At 34.9% G+C, this 13640-nt stretch overlaps 1 protein-coding gene across 5 annotated transcripts in view; it reads right to left on the bottom strand.

Annotated features, from left to right (window-relative positions):
* Positions 1-1391: 1391 nt before the first annotated feature.
* The window catches only part of DOCK7 (dedicator of cytokinesis 7), a 202493-nt gene continuing 190244 nt past the window's right edge, over positions 1392-13640 (bottom strand). For all 5 annotated transcript variants that reach the window (XM_026497942.4, XM_044383796.3, XM_044383797.3 and 2 more), the window contains 2 exons: positions 4529-4696; positions 1392-1851 (listed from right to left, as the gene is read on the bottom strand). In XM_026497942.4, coding sequence (XP_026353727.2) covers positions 1809-1851; positions 4529-4696 — 211 coding nt within the window. In that variant the 3' untranslated portion in view covers positions 1392-1808. The remainder of the gene's footprint in view (positions 1852-4528; positions 4697-13640) is intronic.

The raw sequence follows: 13640 nt of genomic DNA, 5'->3' as shown, positions 1-13640 counted from the left end.
CCACTGTTCTCAGAGGAAGCCTGTTTTTATTCAAGTCAGAAAACAGTACTGTATGGTAATTAAATCAAAATTATATAAATTCTAGAGTTCTTGATACCATCACTGAGATTTATGTGAAATATTCCAAGCGCTACATAATATAATGAGAAATGACCTAGGGATTACTTAATATTCGCTCCCTTATGTATACCTCCCCCATCCCTGCCCTAAAGAGGAGAGTATTTGTTACCTTATTTTTGTTTTAATGAATTTCCATTCTTGACTCCTTGTCTTTCCTTATTGTTCATGTGGATCCTCTGTCCCCAAATTTGTTTTTGAGGTTATGCCTTTCTGACTCCTCAGTTCACCCCTTTTGGTCCAATACTGTTGACTCATCTGAAAAAATCTTTTTATGATTCAGTCTTTGAATTGATGTAGATAAGGTGAATTTGAGATAATACTGCTAGTTATACAGGTAGGCTGGAGAAAGGATATCAGCCATCCCCCTGTGGTCTCAGGAGATGCAGACATTTTTGAAATCTTGTTTCAACTACAGAATGAAGGCACCATATTCAATCACTTTTCATGTCACTGGTCAATAGATCGAAAGGAAAATTAAAAATGATGCCTTTCTATAAGCTATATTACTACACAAAGAAAAAAAAAACATTTTCCAAAACACTTCCAAAAATCATTAATATGTAGTTTCTTGGATAAACTTGCCAAGTAATTGGAATAAATACTTTCGAAAAGATTCTTGCCTTAGTTTTTCATGTCAGAGTTATTTTAAATTAGCTCGTAATTTCAATTAAAACAGCTAATTTTACCTTTTACAGACACTTTATAAAGTCTATACAAGTGTTAAAAAATAAAACTTTTCATTCAACTGGTAGATTAAAATCAAACACCAGCTCTCAGTGTCATTTTTATGGTGATATAAGATCACTCTAAAGCAGATTTCTGGTTTACTAGTTGAGATGACCAAACTCATAAAATGACTGGCTTGTTTAATTTGAAACAAAGGAATCACTCACTTTAGTTGCTGAGAGTCCTGAGGTTCATACTACTATCAGTGTAACAAGATTGAGAGTCAAAGATTAAGCTGTGTCTGGTAGCAGCTATCCCAGTATTTGTTATTTATAGACAAAAGTTTCATCAGGTAAAGTTACTCTGCAATTTATCCTAAATTTTGGTTTCTAAATGGAAAATACCTTAGAAACCTGTTTTAAGACTTCACAAACCAGTTATCAATATCTACCTCTACCCATTTATTCACTTACTTAATTTGGGGCTCTGGCCCATAAAATGTCAGTTTTCATTTTTAAAACTGCTAGTTTTGGAACTAGTTCTTGAATCAAGTAGAGATTCTCTGCTTTTGTCAACAAAAATTTTTAAAGTCTCACTCAGTAAAATTAGTGTAAACGTTCACATATTTAATAGTACCTTTAAAATAAGCATTACTACATTTAAAATGGTTCCAAAATGAATCTATAAATGGTAATATAAATTAAAAAATACAAACTTAAAGTAAATAAATTTAACATTAGCTATGGTATAAATAATAGTAAATGTATAGTGAGTCATTACTTTTGAGTCTTAAAAAAAGATAACAGCATATTACCAGAACATAAGAAACCATGGCCATGATTCTCAAACTTCAGTGATCTACATTTGATACTGTTTTGGCCACTGCGTTCTTCAATGAGTAGTAAATTACTGCTAGAATTTCCAGAAAAAAGCCCCAAGTCTTGTTTTTCAATAAATCTTCTTTTCACACTCAATATTGAATACATGGCTCTCTTCAAATGAATAAGACAAGTGCATTTATTTTAAAGATCCATTTTGCGCAGGCTCATCCGACTGAAGGAATCTCTGGGGAGAAAATGAAAGGATATAAGTAAACAATTTTTTGCATATTCCTTTAAACTATGCTTTACATACTTCTTTCTGCCAGAGCTATCTCAAAGTTTTGCCATCAAAAACTTAAAATGTTTTTTGTCATCAGAGTTCTTAACTTTCAAGTTACATGTTCATCCTATACATTTTGCCTTATATATTCTGGTTTTATAGATTAAAAGTATATTACAGTAATCACTTTGCCAAGTGCATTAATTTATTCATTTGTCCAATAGGTGTATTACATAATTGTGATAAAACAGGAACAAAGAGATAAGGGGAGAGATTTCAGGAAAATATTTGTGATTTTTAAAAGGGAAAGGGAGGTGCTGCTTGTTTAAAATTTTAAATCCTAAGAATTTGGTGATTCTCAAACTCCTGGGTTTTAGGTCCTTTTTACACTTATAAATTGAGGACCCCAGGAAGCTTTTGTTCATGTAGATTCTATATTGATATTTACCATATTAGAAATTAAGAAAATTTTAAATTATTACTTTATAAAATAACCCATCAGGTTACTATAAATAGCACTGTTTATTTTAAAAAATGTAAGAATTTTAGAAGAGTGGCATTCTTATTTAATGTCTAGCTTATAGAAAGCCTAAATTCTCATCTGTTTCTGCATTCAATCTTTTACAATATTTGCATTGCATGTCGTCTCTGGAAAACTCTATGTACCCTCATGAAAGAACGACAGGGAAAAAAGTAAATATTTGGTATTAATATGAAATTAATTTTGATTTAGAAACCTTAAAGGGCCTCAGGGATCCCCTTCTGTGTGTCCCAGGTCACACTGAGAAACACTATCTTAACAGCTTTTAAGCCTACTGCAAAATAATATTTCAGGTTATGTTAATCAGCAAAATACAGATTCTAAAGAAATATTTTCTAAATTCTCAAGAAATTAAGAGTGAAGAGGATAATATTCTTCAATACCTCTTAATGTATTTTTCTCCATCCTGAAACTGGTTTCTTTTGTTTATCCTTCCTGCCATTAAGATTAAACCCTGAGGCTTAGATCTCCAAGAAAGGTGAGGGCAGGTATGAAAAGATCATCTCTGAATCTCAAAGCTTGGTTTTCTGGTTCCAGGGAAAATACCAGTCTTGAAAACTAGACACTGTTCACCACACCAGCAACCCCCAAAAGTGTTTAATTCAAAAAAAAAAAAAATTAAGAAAAGCTTGTGTCATTGACCATAAATAACAAAGATCACAGAGGAAGGCAAAACTCAGGATTATGGTGTTAAGGGAAAAGCTCCTTTAGATCGGAAGGATACAATATCTCCACAGAAATGGGCTGCAGATTTGAAGGAAGCAAGTCAAGGACCCAGTACCCTCTTCCCAGGACCTTGCACCAATGAGTTTAGTGGAGGTGGGTAAAGGCAACATGGAGGCAAAGCTTCCAAAAAGACTGAGGGGGAAGCACAAAGTAAAGGGGACTGGTGTTGATTCCCACTGAGAATTTTAAGAGGAAATGTATCAGTAGAGGATGGTGGATGCAAAATATTTTGCCAGAGACAGAATTTTATTTTTTATTTAAAATTTAGTTAACATACAGTGCAATATTGGTTTCTAGAATAGAATTCAGTGATTCATCACTTAAAATACCCAGTGCTCACCACAAGTGCGCTCTTTAATACCCGTCCCCTATTTAGCCCATCCCCCCCACTTCCCTCCATAAACCCTCAGTTTGTTCTCTATCCTTAAGAGAGGATTTTAAAAAGGCCCGTGTCTCCCTCTGTTATTGCAGAGCTACAGTAATGCTCCATGTAGGGGACATGACCTACAGTAGGCACTTAGTAGACATTCTTTGACTGCATGTGTGATTTTTTTTCTATATCACTGAAGAACAGGGGCTAATTCCCAGATGATCAAATAGTTCATTTCACTTTCTTTTGTAGTACGTTATACCATGCATGTACATTGTTTTCATATAAGCAACTTCAAAGGCCTTCCAGATATTAACTTATTAACTAGGTACAGTTTAATAGCTTTACTGTTGCTAGTTCAAAGAAAAGGGTGGTAAAATACTCAATGGTTGTATGTATATTTGGATCTAAAAATGCAAAAAAGGGCAGTTAACATTTAGCAGTTATCATGCCCTCTCCAGAATTCAGGTGTTAAAGTTAAAATACTGTCCCAGGAACTTTACATGCCTAAAATTTAATTTACATAACAACCTCTTAAAGGTAAGTATTATTTTATTTGTCACAATTAGTGTAGAAAAATACTGAAGCCCTCTTGATACTCAGTGGGGCCGCCTGCTTTACTACAAATCTAGAAGAACATACTATAATACTATTTGCTGTTAGGGCCGAGGAAAATGAGTATCTGGCTTCTGATACATTCCAGTAAATTCTCCCCTATAAATAAAGTGTGACAGGACTTTAAAAGAAATAGTTTTAGGAGGCCAGACTTACATGTTGTGTCTTGGTTAGTATGCGTATTTAACACAACTTAATATTCTCAAATAACAGAAAGAACTGACTTCTATCTTGAAGGCTGATTCATAGTAGGCTAGTTGAATTTGTTAGGTTTCAAGAGACAATAGCTGAAACCATGTAATAAAAATTACACTAATTACTATTAAACAATTCAAGCAGATTTCATTTTCTTGAAGATACCCAAAATAACAGAAAAAAAATGAGCATACCTGTGGCAGGTGACAGGTAATACTGCCTTGTATAACTGAGGGATCTTTCTGTTTATCAGAGGCTGTAAGGCCTCTTTAAGGCGATGATAGTTTCTCTCCAGTTCCCTTTGATACTCCTTTTGATCTGGCCCAATTAAGCTCTTATTTTTTCTTAAGGCATCCTCACACCTAGGAAGAACAGTGTGTTACCAAGAGATTTCTTCTGGCATAGTTTGAGAGCTTGATGCTATTACACACATTCACCATGATGATGTCATTCAGTTTTCCGGCTGAATGTTAAATATCCTCTCTTGCATTGGGGGTGAGGCAGGGAACAGACAGATGATCAACTTGAGCTCTTTTACACTCTAACATTTACTAACAGTCTTCATTTAATTGAAAATTGTATATTTTTTACTGTTAAATCTTAAGCCATTTTCCATATATCCCCATTAGACTATTTAACCCTACTCACTTCTATAGGAACAATGCCGTCTGGCACAGTGGTTTGCTGCTTTTCAAATAAGCTGCTTTTCAAATAAGCTGCTTAAATGAATCGTCCTTGATAACAGTACTTAGTCCAACTTATTCAGATATTTAAGAAAAAGTACCCGGACCCTAATAGATCAAAGTTATAGGATGTTAAACAATGTACACATTATCAATACTTGCAGAATTGCAGCTAAATGATGTTCAGAGGAAAACGTATAGTGTTTAATGCTTATATATATATTTTTTAAAAAGCTAAAAGTAAAGAGCTAAGCAACATAAAAAGAACAGAGCAAACTTGAAGTCAAATCACAATCTTTCCACACAGAAAACAACAATCTGCAAATTCTACTAAACATTCTAAGGATAGGTAATCCCAGTGTAACACAATTATCCTACAGTACAGAAGGGGAAAAACATTTCTAAGAGTTTCCAACTCCTATTTCAAGGTTGGGATACCAAAACCTAATGGCACTGTAAAGAAAAAGTGTAATTTAATCTCTCCCATAAACACAGTCGCAAAACTCCTAAACAAGACTAGGAAACTGTTCCACTAATGTCACACACACCCCTTTGATAACGTTCTAAAATTTGTCATGATGAAAATTCAGCATAACAGCAAATAGGTGGGAACTTCTCTAACCTAATTAAAAGTATCTGCAAAAAACCTGAAGAAAACACTATACTTAATAGTAAGCATTTTTTCCTTTTAGATCAGGAACAAGAAAGTGATGTGCTCTATCATACTGCTATTCAGAATAACAGTACTGGAGCTTCCAAACATCACTGTAAAAATAAAAAAAAGATTCTACAGATAAATTATTACAATTAACAAGTGAATTTGACAATATCCTCATATAAAAATACAAAATTCAGCTGCCCTCTGTACGCCAGCAAACAAAATATAATTCTAAAAGATGACATTAACAAAAACATAAAGGTATGAAATACCAAGGAATAAAATCAAGATATATAAGGCCTCCAAAGAAAATCAAAATACTAAGAAAACAAAAGATCTAAGTAAATAAGAACTAGGTCATATCCTTGGACTGGAAGAGTCAAGTTCTAAAGAAGTTCCAACTGCCAACTTATCTACAGATTCAGGTTATTAGTTTTAGGGGGGTAGGGCGGTGGAGGAAATGATAAATTGATTCTATAATTTATATCAAAAGGAAAAGGGCCCAAAATAGTCCTTGAACAAAAGGTGAGAGAAATTGCTCTAATATCAAAGTTTATTACAAAGCTGCAGTAATTAAGAGAGCATGATATTGGCTCAAGAGAAACACAACAATGGAAGATAATAGAGATCACAGAACAGATGCATACCAACACGAGCACCTGATTTATAATAATACCGCAAAGCAGAAGAGAGAGCAATTTTTGAAATAAGTGGTACTGTGTCAACTGAATATCCATATGGAAAAGAAATCTGACCCAATTCATGCCACAGCTAATAAATGATGCTGAGATAATTATCAATTATCAGTATGCACAAAAGTCAAACTAATCCCTACCTTGAACCATACTCAAAAATCAACTGCAAGTGGATTAAAAAAAAAATGCCATTTTTGCCTTCTTCACCTTTTGTTTAAAAGATACAAAAAACAGTCATAAAGAAAAGACTGACTCCTTTAGCTACATTAAAGAATTAAGAAAAAAAAAAGTGGCAAGCCCCAAATTCAGAGAAGATACTTACGATACTTACAAATAATGAAGTATATATCCAGATCATATACTCAGAAATCAGTAAGGAAAAGAATTCAATAGAAAAATGGCAGAAGACTTGAACATGTAATTTTACAGAGAGGAAGGCGAAATGGCTAACATCTGACAAGATATTCAACTTCTTTGAAAAAGAGAAATGCAAATTTAATCCACAATCCCGTATCATCTCACACCCATCAAACTGGTAAAAGTTAAACTGTTAGACAATAAAAGTAGTAGTGTAGTTGTATAGCAAGAGGAACTCTCAAACATTACTGGTGAGATTTAAATTTGTCTTAAACATTTTGTTTTCAAGTTCTTAAAGTTTAATTTTAATTCCGGTGTAGTTAACGTAAAGTTTTACACTGACTTCAGGTGTACAACATAGTAATTCGACATGGTCTATTCATTACTCAGTGCTGATCACGATAAATGTACTCTTTAATGCTCCTCCCCTCTGGTAACCATCAGTTTGTTCTCTGTATTAAGAGTCTGTTTCTTGGTTTGCCTGGTTTTTTTTCCCTTTACTTATGGTTTTGTTTCTTAAATCTCACATCTGAGTGAAATTGTGTGGTATTTGTCTTTCCCTGACAGACTTTTTTCTCAGCGTTATACACTCTAGCTCCATCCATGTTGTTGCAAATGCCAAGATTTCATTCTTTTTTATGGCTAATATTCCATTGTGTGTGTGTGCGCGCGCACACACCACCTCTTCTTCATCCATTCATCTATCTATGGGCATTTGGGCTGCTTCCATAATTTGGCTATTGTAAATAATGCTGTAATAAACATAGGGGTACGTGTATTTGAATTAGTGTTTTTGTATCCTTTGGGTAAATACCCAGTAGTACAATTACTGCATCACAGGGTAGTTCTATTTTTAACTTTTTGAGGAATCTCTACACTGTTTTCCACAATGGCTGCACCAGTTTGCATTCCCATCAGTAATGCACAAGAGTTTCTTTTTCTCCACATCATGGCAAATGCCTGCTGTCTCTTTTGTTGTTGATTTTAGCCATTCTGACAGGTGCGAGGTGTAGTTTTGATTTGTGTTTCCCTGATGGTGGTGATGAACATCTTTTCATGTGTCTGTTTGGCCATCTGGATGTCTTCTTTGTGGAGAAATGTCTGTTCATGTCTTCTGCCCATTTTTTGATTGGATTATTGGTTTTTGGGTGTTGAGTTGTATCATTTCTTTATATATTTTGGACACTAACCCTTTATCACATATGTCATTTGCAAATATCTTCTTCCATTCCACAGGTTACCTTTTAGTTTTTGTTGTTTCCTTCGCTGTGCAGAAGCATTTAATTTTGATATGGTCCCGGTAGTTTATTTTTGCTTTTATTTCCCTCGCTTTAGGAGACATATCTAGAAAAATGCTCCTATGATTGATGTCAAAGAAACTACCATCTGTACTCTCTTCTAGATTTTTATGGTTTCGAGTCTCACATTAGGTCTTTAGTCCATTTAGTGTGTGGTGAAAGACAGTGGTCCTGTTTCATTCTTTTGCATGTAGCTGTTGAGTTTTCCCAATGCCACTTGTTGGAAGAGACTTTTTCCCATGGCATATTCTTTCCTCCTTTGTTGAAGACTAATTGATCATATAATTGTGGGCTTATTTCTGATTCTTCTATTCTGTTCCATTGATCTATGTGTTTACTTTTGTGCCAGTCCCATACTGTTCTGATTACTACAGCACTGTACTATAACTTAAGTCTGGAATTGTGATACCTCCAGTTTTTTCTTTTTCAAGATTGCTTTGGCTATTTGGGGTCTTTTGTGGTTCCATACAAACTTTAGGATTATTTGTTCTAGTTCTGTGAAAAATGCTGTTGGTGGGTTGGAAAAGTGAGCAACTCTTGATCTCGAGGTCTTGAGTTCAAGGCCCATGCTGGGTGCAGAGATTACTTAAATAAATAAAACTTTAAAAAATCGCTGTTGGTATTTTGATAGAGATTCCATTAAATCTGTAAAATGCTTTGGGTAGCGATTTTTTTTGTGTGTGTGCTTCCATAAGCATTTCATCTTTCCATTTCTTTGTGTCATCTTCAATTTCTTTCATCAATGTTTTACAGTTTTCAGAGTACAGGTCTTTCACCTCTTTGGTTTATTCCTAGGTATTTTATTATTTTTGGTGCAACTGTAAAAGGGATTGCTTTCTTAATTTCTCTTTCTGCTGCTTCATTATTAATGTATAAAAATGCAAGAGATTTCTGTACATCGATTCTGTACCGTGAAACTTCACTAAATTCATTTATCAGTTCTAATAGTTTTTTGGTGGAATCGATAGGGTTTTCTAAATATAGTATCATGTCATCTGCAAATAGTTGAAGTTTTACTTCTTCTTTACCAATTTATTATGCTGAGGTATGTTCATTCCCTCTAGACCTATCTTGTTGAGGGTTTTTATCATGAATGGATGTTGCAATTTGCCAAATACTTCTTCTGCATCTATTGAAATGATCCTATAGTTTTTATCCTCTCTTATCACTGTGATGTATCATGTTGGTTGATGTGAGAATACTGAACCACCTTTGCATCCCGGGAATAAATCCCACCTGATTGTGGTGAATGATTTTCTCAAATGTACTGCTGGATTTGGTTTGCTAGTATTTTGTTGAGGATTTTTGCATCTAAGTTCATCAGAGATACTGGCCTGTGGTTCTCTTTTTTTGGTGGTATCTTTATCTGGTTTTAGTATCAGGGTAATACTGGCCTCACAGAATGATTTTGGAAGCTTTCCTTCCCCTTCAATTTTCTGCAATAGTTTGAGAAGAATAGGTATTAACTCTTTAAATAGTTGGTAGAATTCACCTGCGAAGCTGTCCGGTCCTGGACGTTTGTTTGTTGGGAGTTGTTTTTTTTTTTAATTATAGATTCTATTTCATTGCTGGTAATCAGTCTGTTCAAATTTTCTATTTCTTCCTGCTTCAGTTTTGGTAGGTTGTTCTGTTTCTAGGAATTTATCCATTTCTTCTAAGGTTGTCAAGTTTGTTGGCACACAATTTTTCATAATATTCTCTTGTAATTGTTTGTGTTTCTGTGGTGTTATTTGTCTCTTTCATTTATAATTTTGCTTATTTGAGTCCTCTCTCTGTGTTTTTTTCTTTTTGTTGAGTCTGGGTGAAAGTTTATCAATTTTGATCATTTCAAAGAACTAGCTCCTGGTTTTATTGATCTATTTTTTATTTTAGTTTCCATACCATTTATCTCTGCTCTAATCTTTATTATTTCCTTCCTTTTTGCTGGTTTTGGGTTTTTCTGTGTTCTTTTTCCTAGCTCCCTTATGTGTAATGGCTTACACACTTTGGGAAAAAAAAGTGGCATTATCTGGTTGAAGTTGAACCTATGAACCAACACTACTCTTAGGAATATAACTCCTGGAAAATCTCTTGTCAATTCAGAAATAGAGGGATATTTGAATAGTACTCTTTGTAAATAAAAACAAAAGCACTGGAAACCACCAAATATCCACCAACAAAAAAATGAACGTATCATGGCATAGTCATACAATATAATATATAAAAATAAACTAAAGCAACATTATATCTCAGAGACACTGAAAACAGCAAGTCACAGAATTATATTCATTGTCCATTTATATAACAACATGCAAAACATCGTGTATTATTAAAAGAAACATGAAATTCATGATAATAGTTGCCTCTAAAGGAAAGGAGGACGCTATCAGAGACTAACATACGAGGAGGGGATATCAAAGCAATGAGAACGCTATTTCTTAAGAAGGTGGGTGGTATGTGATTTTTTGTCTCCCTGTTCTTTAATAGCCAGTGTTATAAATACTATATTGAATCTATTCAATATTTAACGAAAACAAATTTTAAAAGATAAACCCCAAAATATAAAAAGTAAACACATGCAAAAGTGTTCATTATTTTTAGGAATAAATGAATGCAAACTAAAGTACCTTTAAAACTGATTAATAACAGACACCCTACCTAAATGGCATTACTTAAAGCAAGGTGTACTGAGATTAGTACACTTGCGTATTTGGCAATGTTAATACTTAGAAACCTTCTGCAATGTGTGATATACTAAGGGACAATAAAAATGTTCGTGTACTTTGGCTCAATCATTTCATGATTAAAATTTTAACAAAAGAAAAAGAGGTACAGCCACTGTGGAAAATAGTATAGAGGCTCCTCGAAAAATTAAAAACAGAAATACCGTATGATCCAATAATTCCACTACTGGGTATTTACCTACAGCAGATGAAAACATTAATTAGAAAAGATACATACATCCCTATGTTTACTGCCGCATTATTTACATTAGCCAAGATATGGAAGCAACTTAAGTGTTCACTGATGGATGAGTGAATGAAGGTGATGTGATATATACACAATGGAATATTACACAGCCAAAAAAAGGAAGATATCTTGCCTTTGTGACAACATGGATGGACCTAGAGGATATTATGCTAGGTGAAATAAGTCAGACTGAGAAAGACGGATACCATATTCTTTCACTTACATGTGGAATCTAAAAAACAAATGAACAAACAAAAAGCAGAATCAGACCTATAAATACAGAGAGCAAACTAATGGTTGCCAGAGGGAAGTGTGGGAGAGAGATGGGCAGAAAAGGTAAAAGGGATTGGGAGACACATGCTTCCAGTTATGCAATGAGTAGGTCACAGGCAAAACAGGCACAGCATAGGGAATGTAGTCACTGATACTGTAATAGTGTACCATGACAGACAGCAGCTACACTTGTGAGCATGGCATAGGGTATAGGGAAGGTGAATCACTATGTTGTACACCAGAAACTACTGTAACATTGTGTGCCAACTATACTCAAAAAAATAATAATTTAAAAAAAAAGAAAAAAAGGATCCAATGCACTGGTGAGCCACACCATACTTAAATTCAACTTAAACTCAAATATTTGATGAAATGCTATAACCATTAGAAAGTTTTAACTTTAATTGAAAATAAGATATGTATACTGTAAGTGAATTTTATAAATATATATGTATATTGATATAAAAAATAAAAGGTAGCATGACTTAAACAAAATAATAAATAAAAAAGGCTATAACTTTCTTGATAAGGTTTATATTATGTAGTGGGTTTGGTTTTTTTTTGTCTTTTTGTCATTTAAGAAGAAAACCTTTTCTGCAGTTGGTAATACTTAGAGACCAGCAGACTACAGAAATTCATCACCTTATCATCAACATACACAAGGAGGAGGATGTGTGATTTAAAATGCAGTCAAAACAACAGCAAGAAAAGTAACCATCTACACTTAAATGTCTATGACCTAAAGAAGTATGTATTGTTTCAAGATCATCTGGTACAGAGGTAGCAGGGTGTTTTTGGTTGTTATCCGAAACTTCCCTGATAAGAAAGTTAATGCTAGAAATCAGTCAATTCTAGAAGTATAAAGCAGATTTCTTTATTTTACTACCACAGTTCATCTGCTCCATACACTAGAAACTATGTTTCCTGTTGTTTCCTAAAGCCAAACTCAGAAGGTGGTCTAGCCCGATAATCAGATCCTAAAATCTCAGATTTCCGATGAAGCTTTTTGAAGCCTTTTAAAAGAGTCACCATGTTCAGGCAGGAGAAACTGATAGAATTCATGATAGCTATTGCAATGAGAACGGGGGAAATTCCATCTTAAAATACTTGAACATGTTAGCATTCCTCGTAATTTTCTGATGACAAAACTGATGTGAAATATTTTCTACCCCTGATAAAGATGTTCAGTGAATGACTTGATAAGAGAAACCACAAAAGGGAGTCAAAGACTGGATTCTGATGCGGCTTGTTCGGTGACCATCCCATCATTCACTTCATGGAACACGAGGCTCTCTTACAATCCAGCCCCAGCTGACTTACCCAGTATCTGACTGCTTCTCTTTACAGATTCTATGGTTCCAGCTTCATTAAACTAGTCACCTTTCTCCAAACAGTCTCTGAGCAGTCTCTGAACTTGGCTCATGCTGGGTTTTTTTCTTTTCTATTTAGTATACCCCTCTCCTCCTTTCTGCCTGAGAAACTAATATTCAACCTTCGAGGTCCGTATCGAATGTCGGCTTCTGCGGGACATCTTCCCTGGCATCACCACGTAAAATCCATCATTTCCTCTATTGTGCTTACAGTGTTAGTAAAGCAGGAATCGGTCTCAAGTTGATAAATGACTGTTTTTCCTACTGTTTCAAAATTTAATATTTACCAAACACCTATTTATTATGTGCCAAGTATTATCTATGCAGAAAAGAGTTAACTGCAGGCTTGAGACTGCTATCCTTCAACGGCCTGTTTGCAAGCTTAGCCCTCGGTTAGTGTCTGGGAATTTGAATTTCGGGAGGTAATCATTCCCAGAAGATAAGAGCGGCTCACTATTTATGCAAACATTGTGGCTTATGCTGAACACCTGCTTTTGGAATTCTGCTACCCGCCAGGGAGAAGGTGCCTACATGAACAGTCCCCAGCAACAATCTTGGCACAGAGTCTCTACTGAGCTTCCGGGCAGACAGCATTTCACACGTGCTATCCCAGCTCACGGCTGGAGGAGTCAGGAGCTCCTATGTGAATCCCCCGAGAGAGGATTTTAGAGCCTACATCTGGATCCCCCCAAACTTCACGCACCGTACCTTTTCCCTTTGAGGGTTTTTACTTTGTCCCTTTCCACAGAAATCAATCATGGTCATGACTGCAACTATATGTGGAGTCCTGTGAGTCCTTCTAGCAAGTCATTAAAGCTGGGGGTGGTCCTGGGGACCCTGACACACCTATATATTATTTCATCTCATTTGCACAACCTCCCTGTGGGAAGTAGATTATTATCATCCTTATTTAATAGATTAGAAAATGAAGGATCACAGAGATTAAGTGACATGGAATAGGACACACAATGACAAAGACAAGATTTAACACAAATTTTCTGCTTCCAAGGTTGTTGCCTGTGT

The sequence above is a fragment of the Ursus arctos genome, unplaced genomic scaffold (genome assembly GCF_023065955.2).
Source record: "Ursus arctos isolate Adak ecotype North America unplaced genomic scaffold, UrsArc2.0 scaffold_12, whole genome shotgun sequence".
Taxonomy (NCBI): Eukaryota; Metazoa; Chordata; class Mammalia; order Carnivora; family Ursidae; genus Ursus; species Ursus arctos.
Note: the sequence above shows the minus strand (reverse complement) of the source record. Positions and strands in the feature narration are given on the sequence as shown.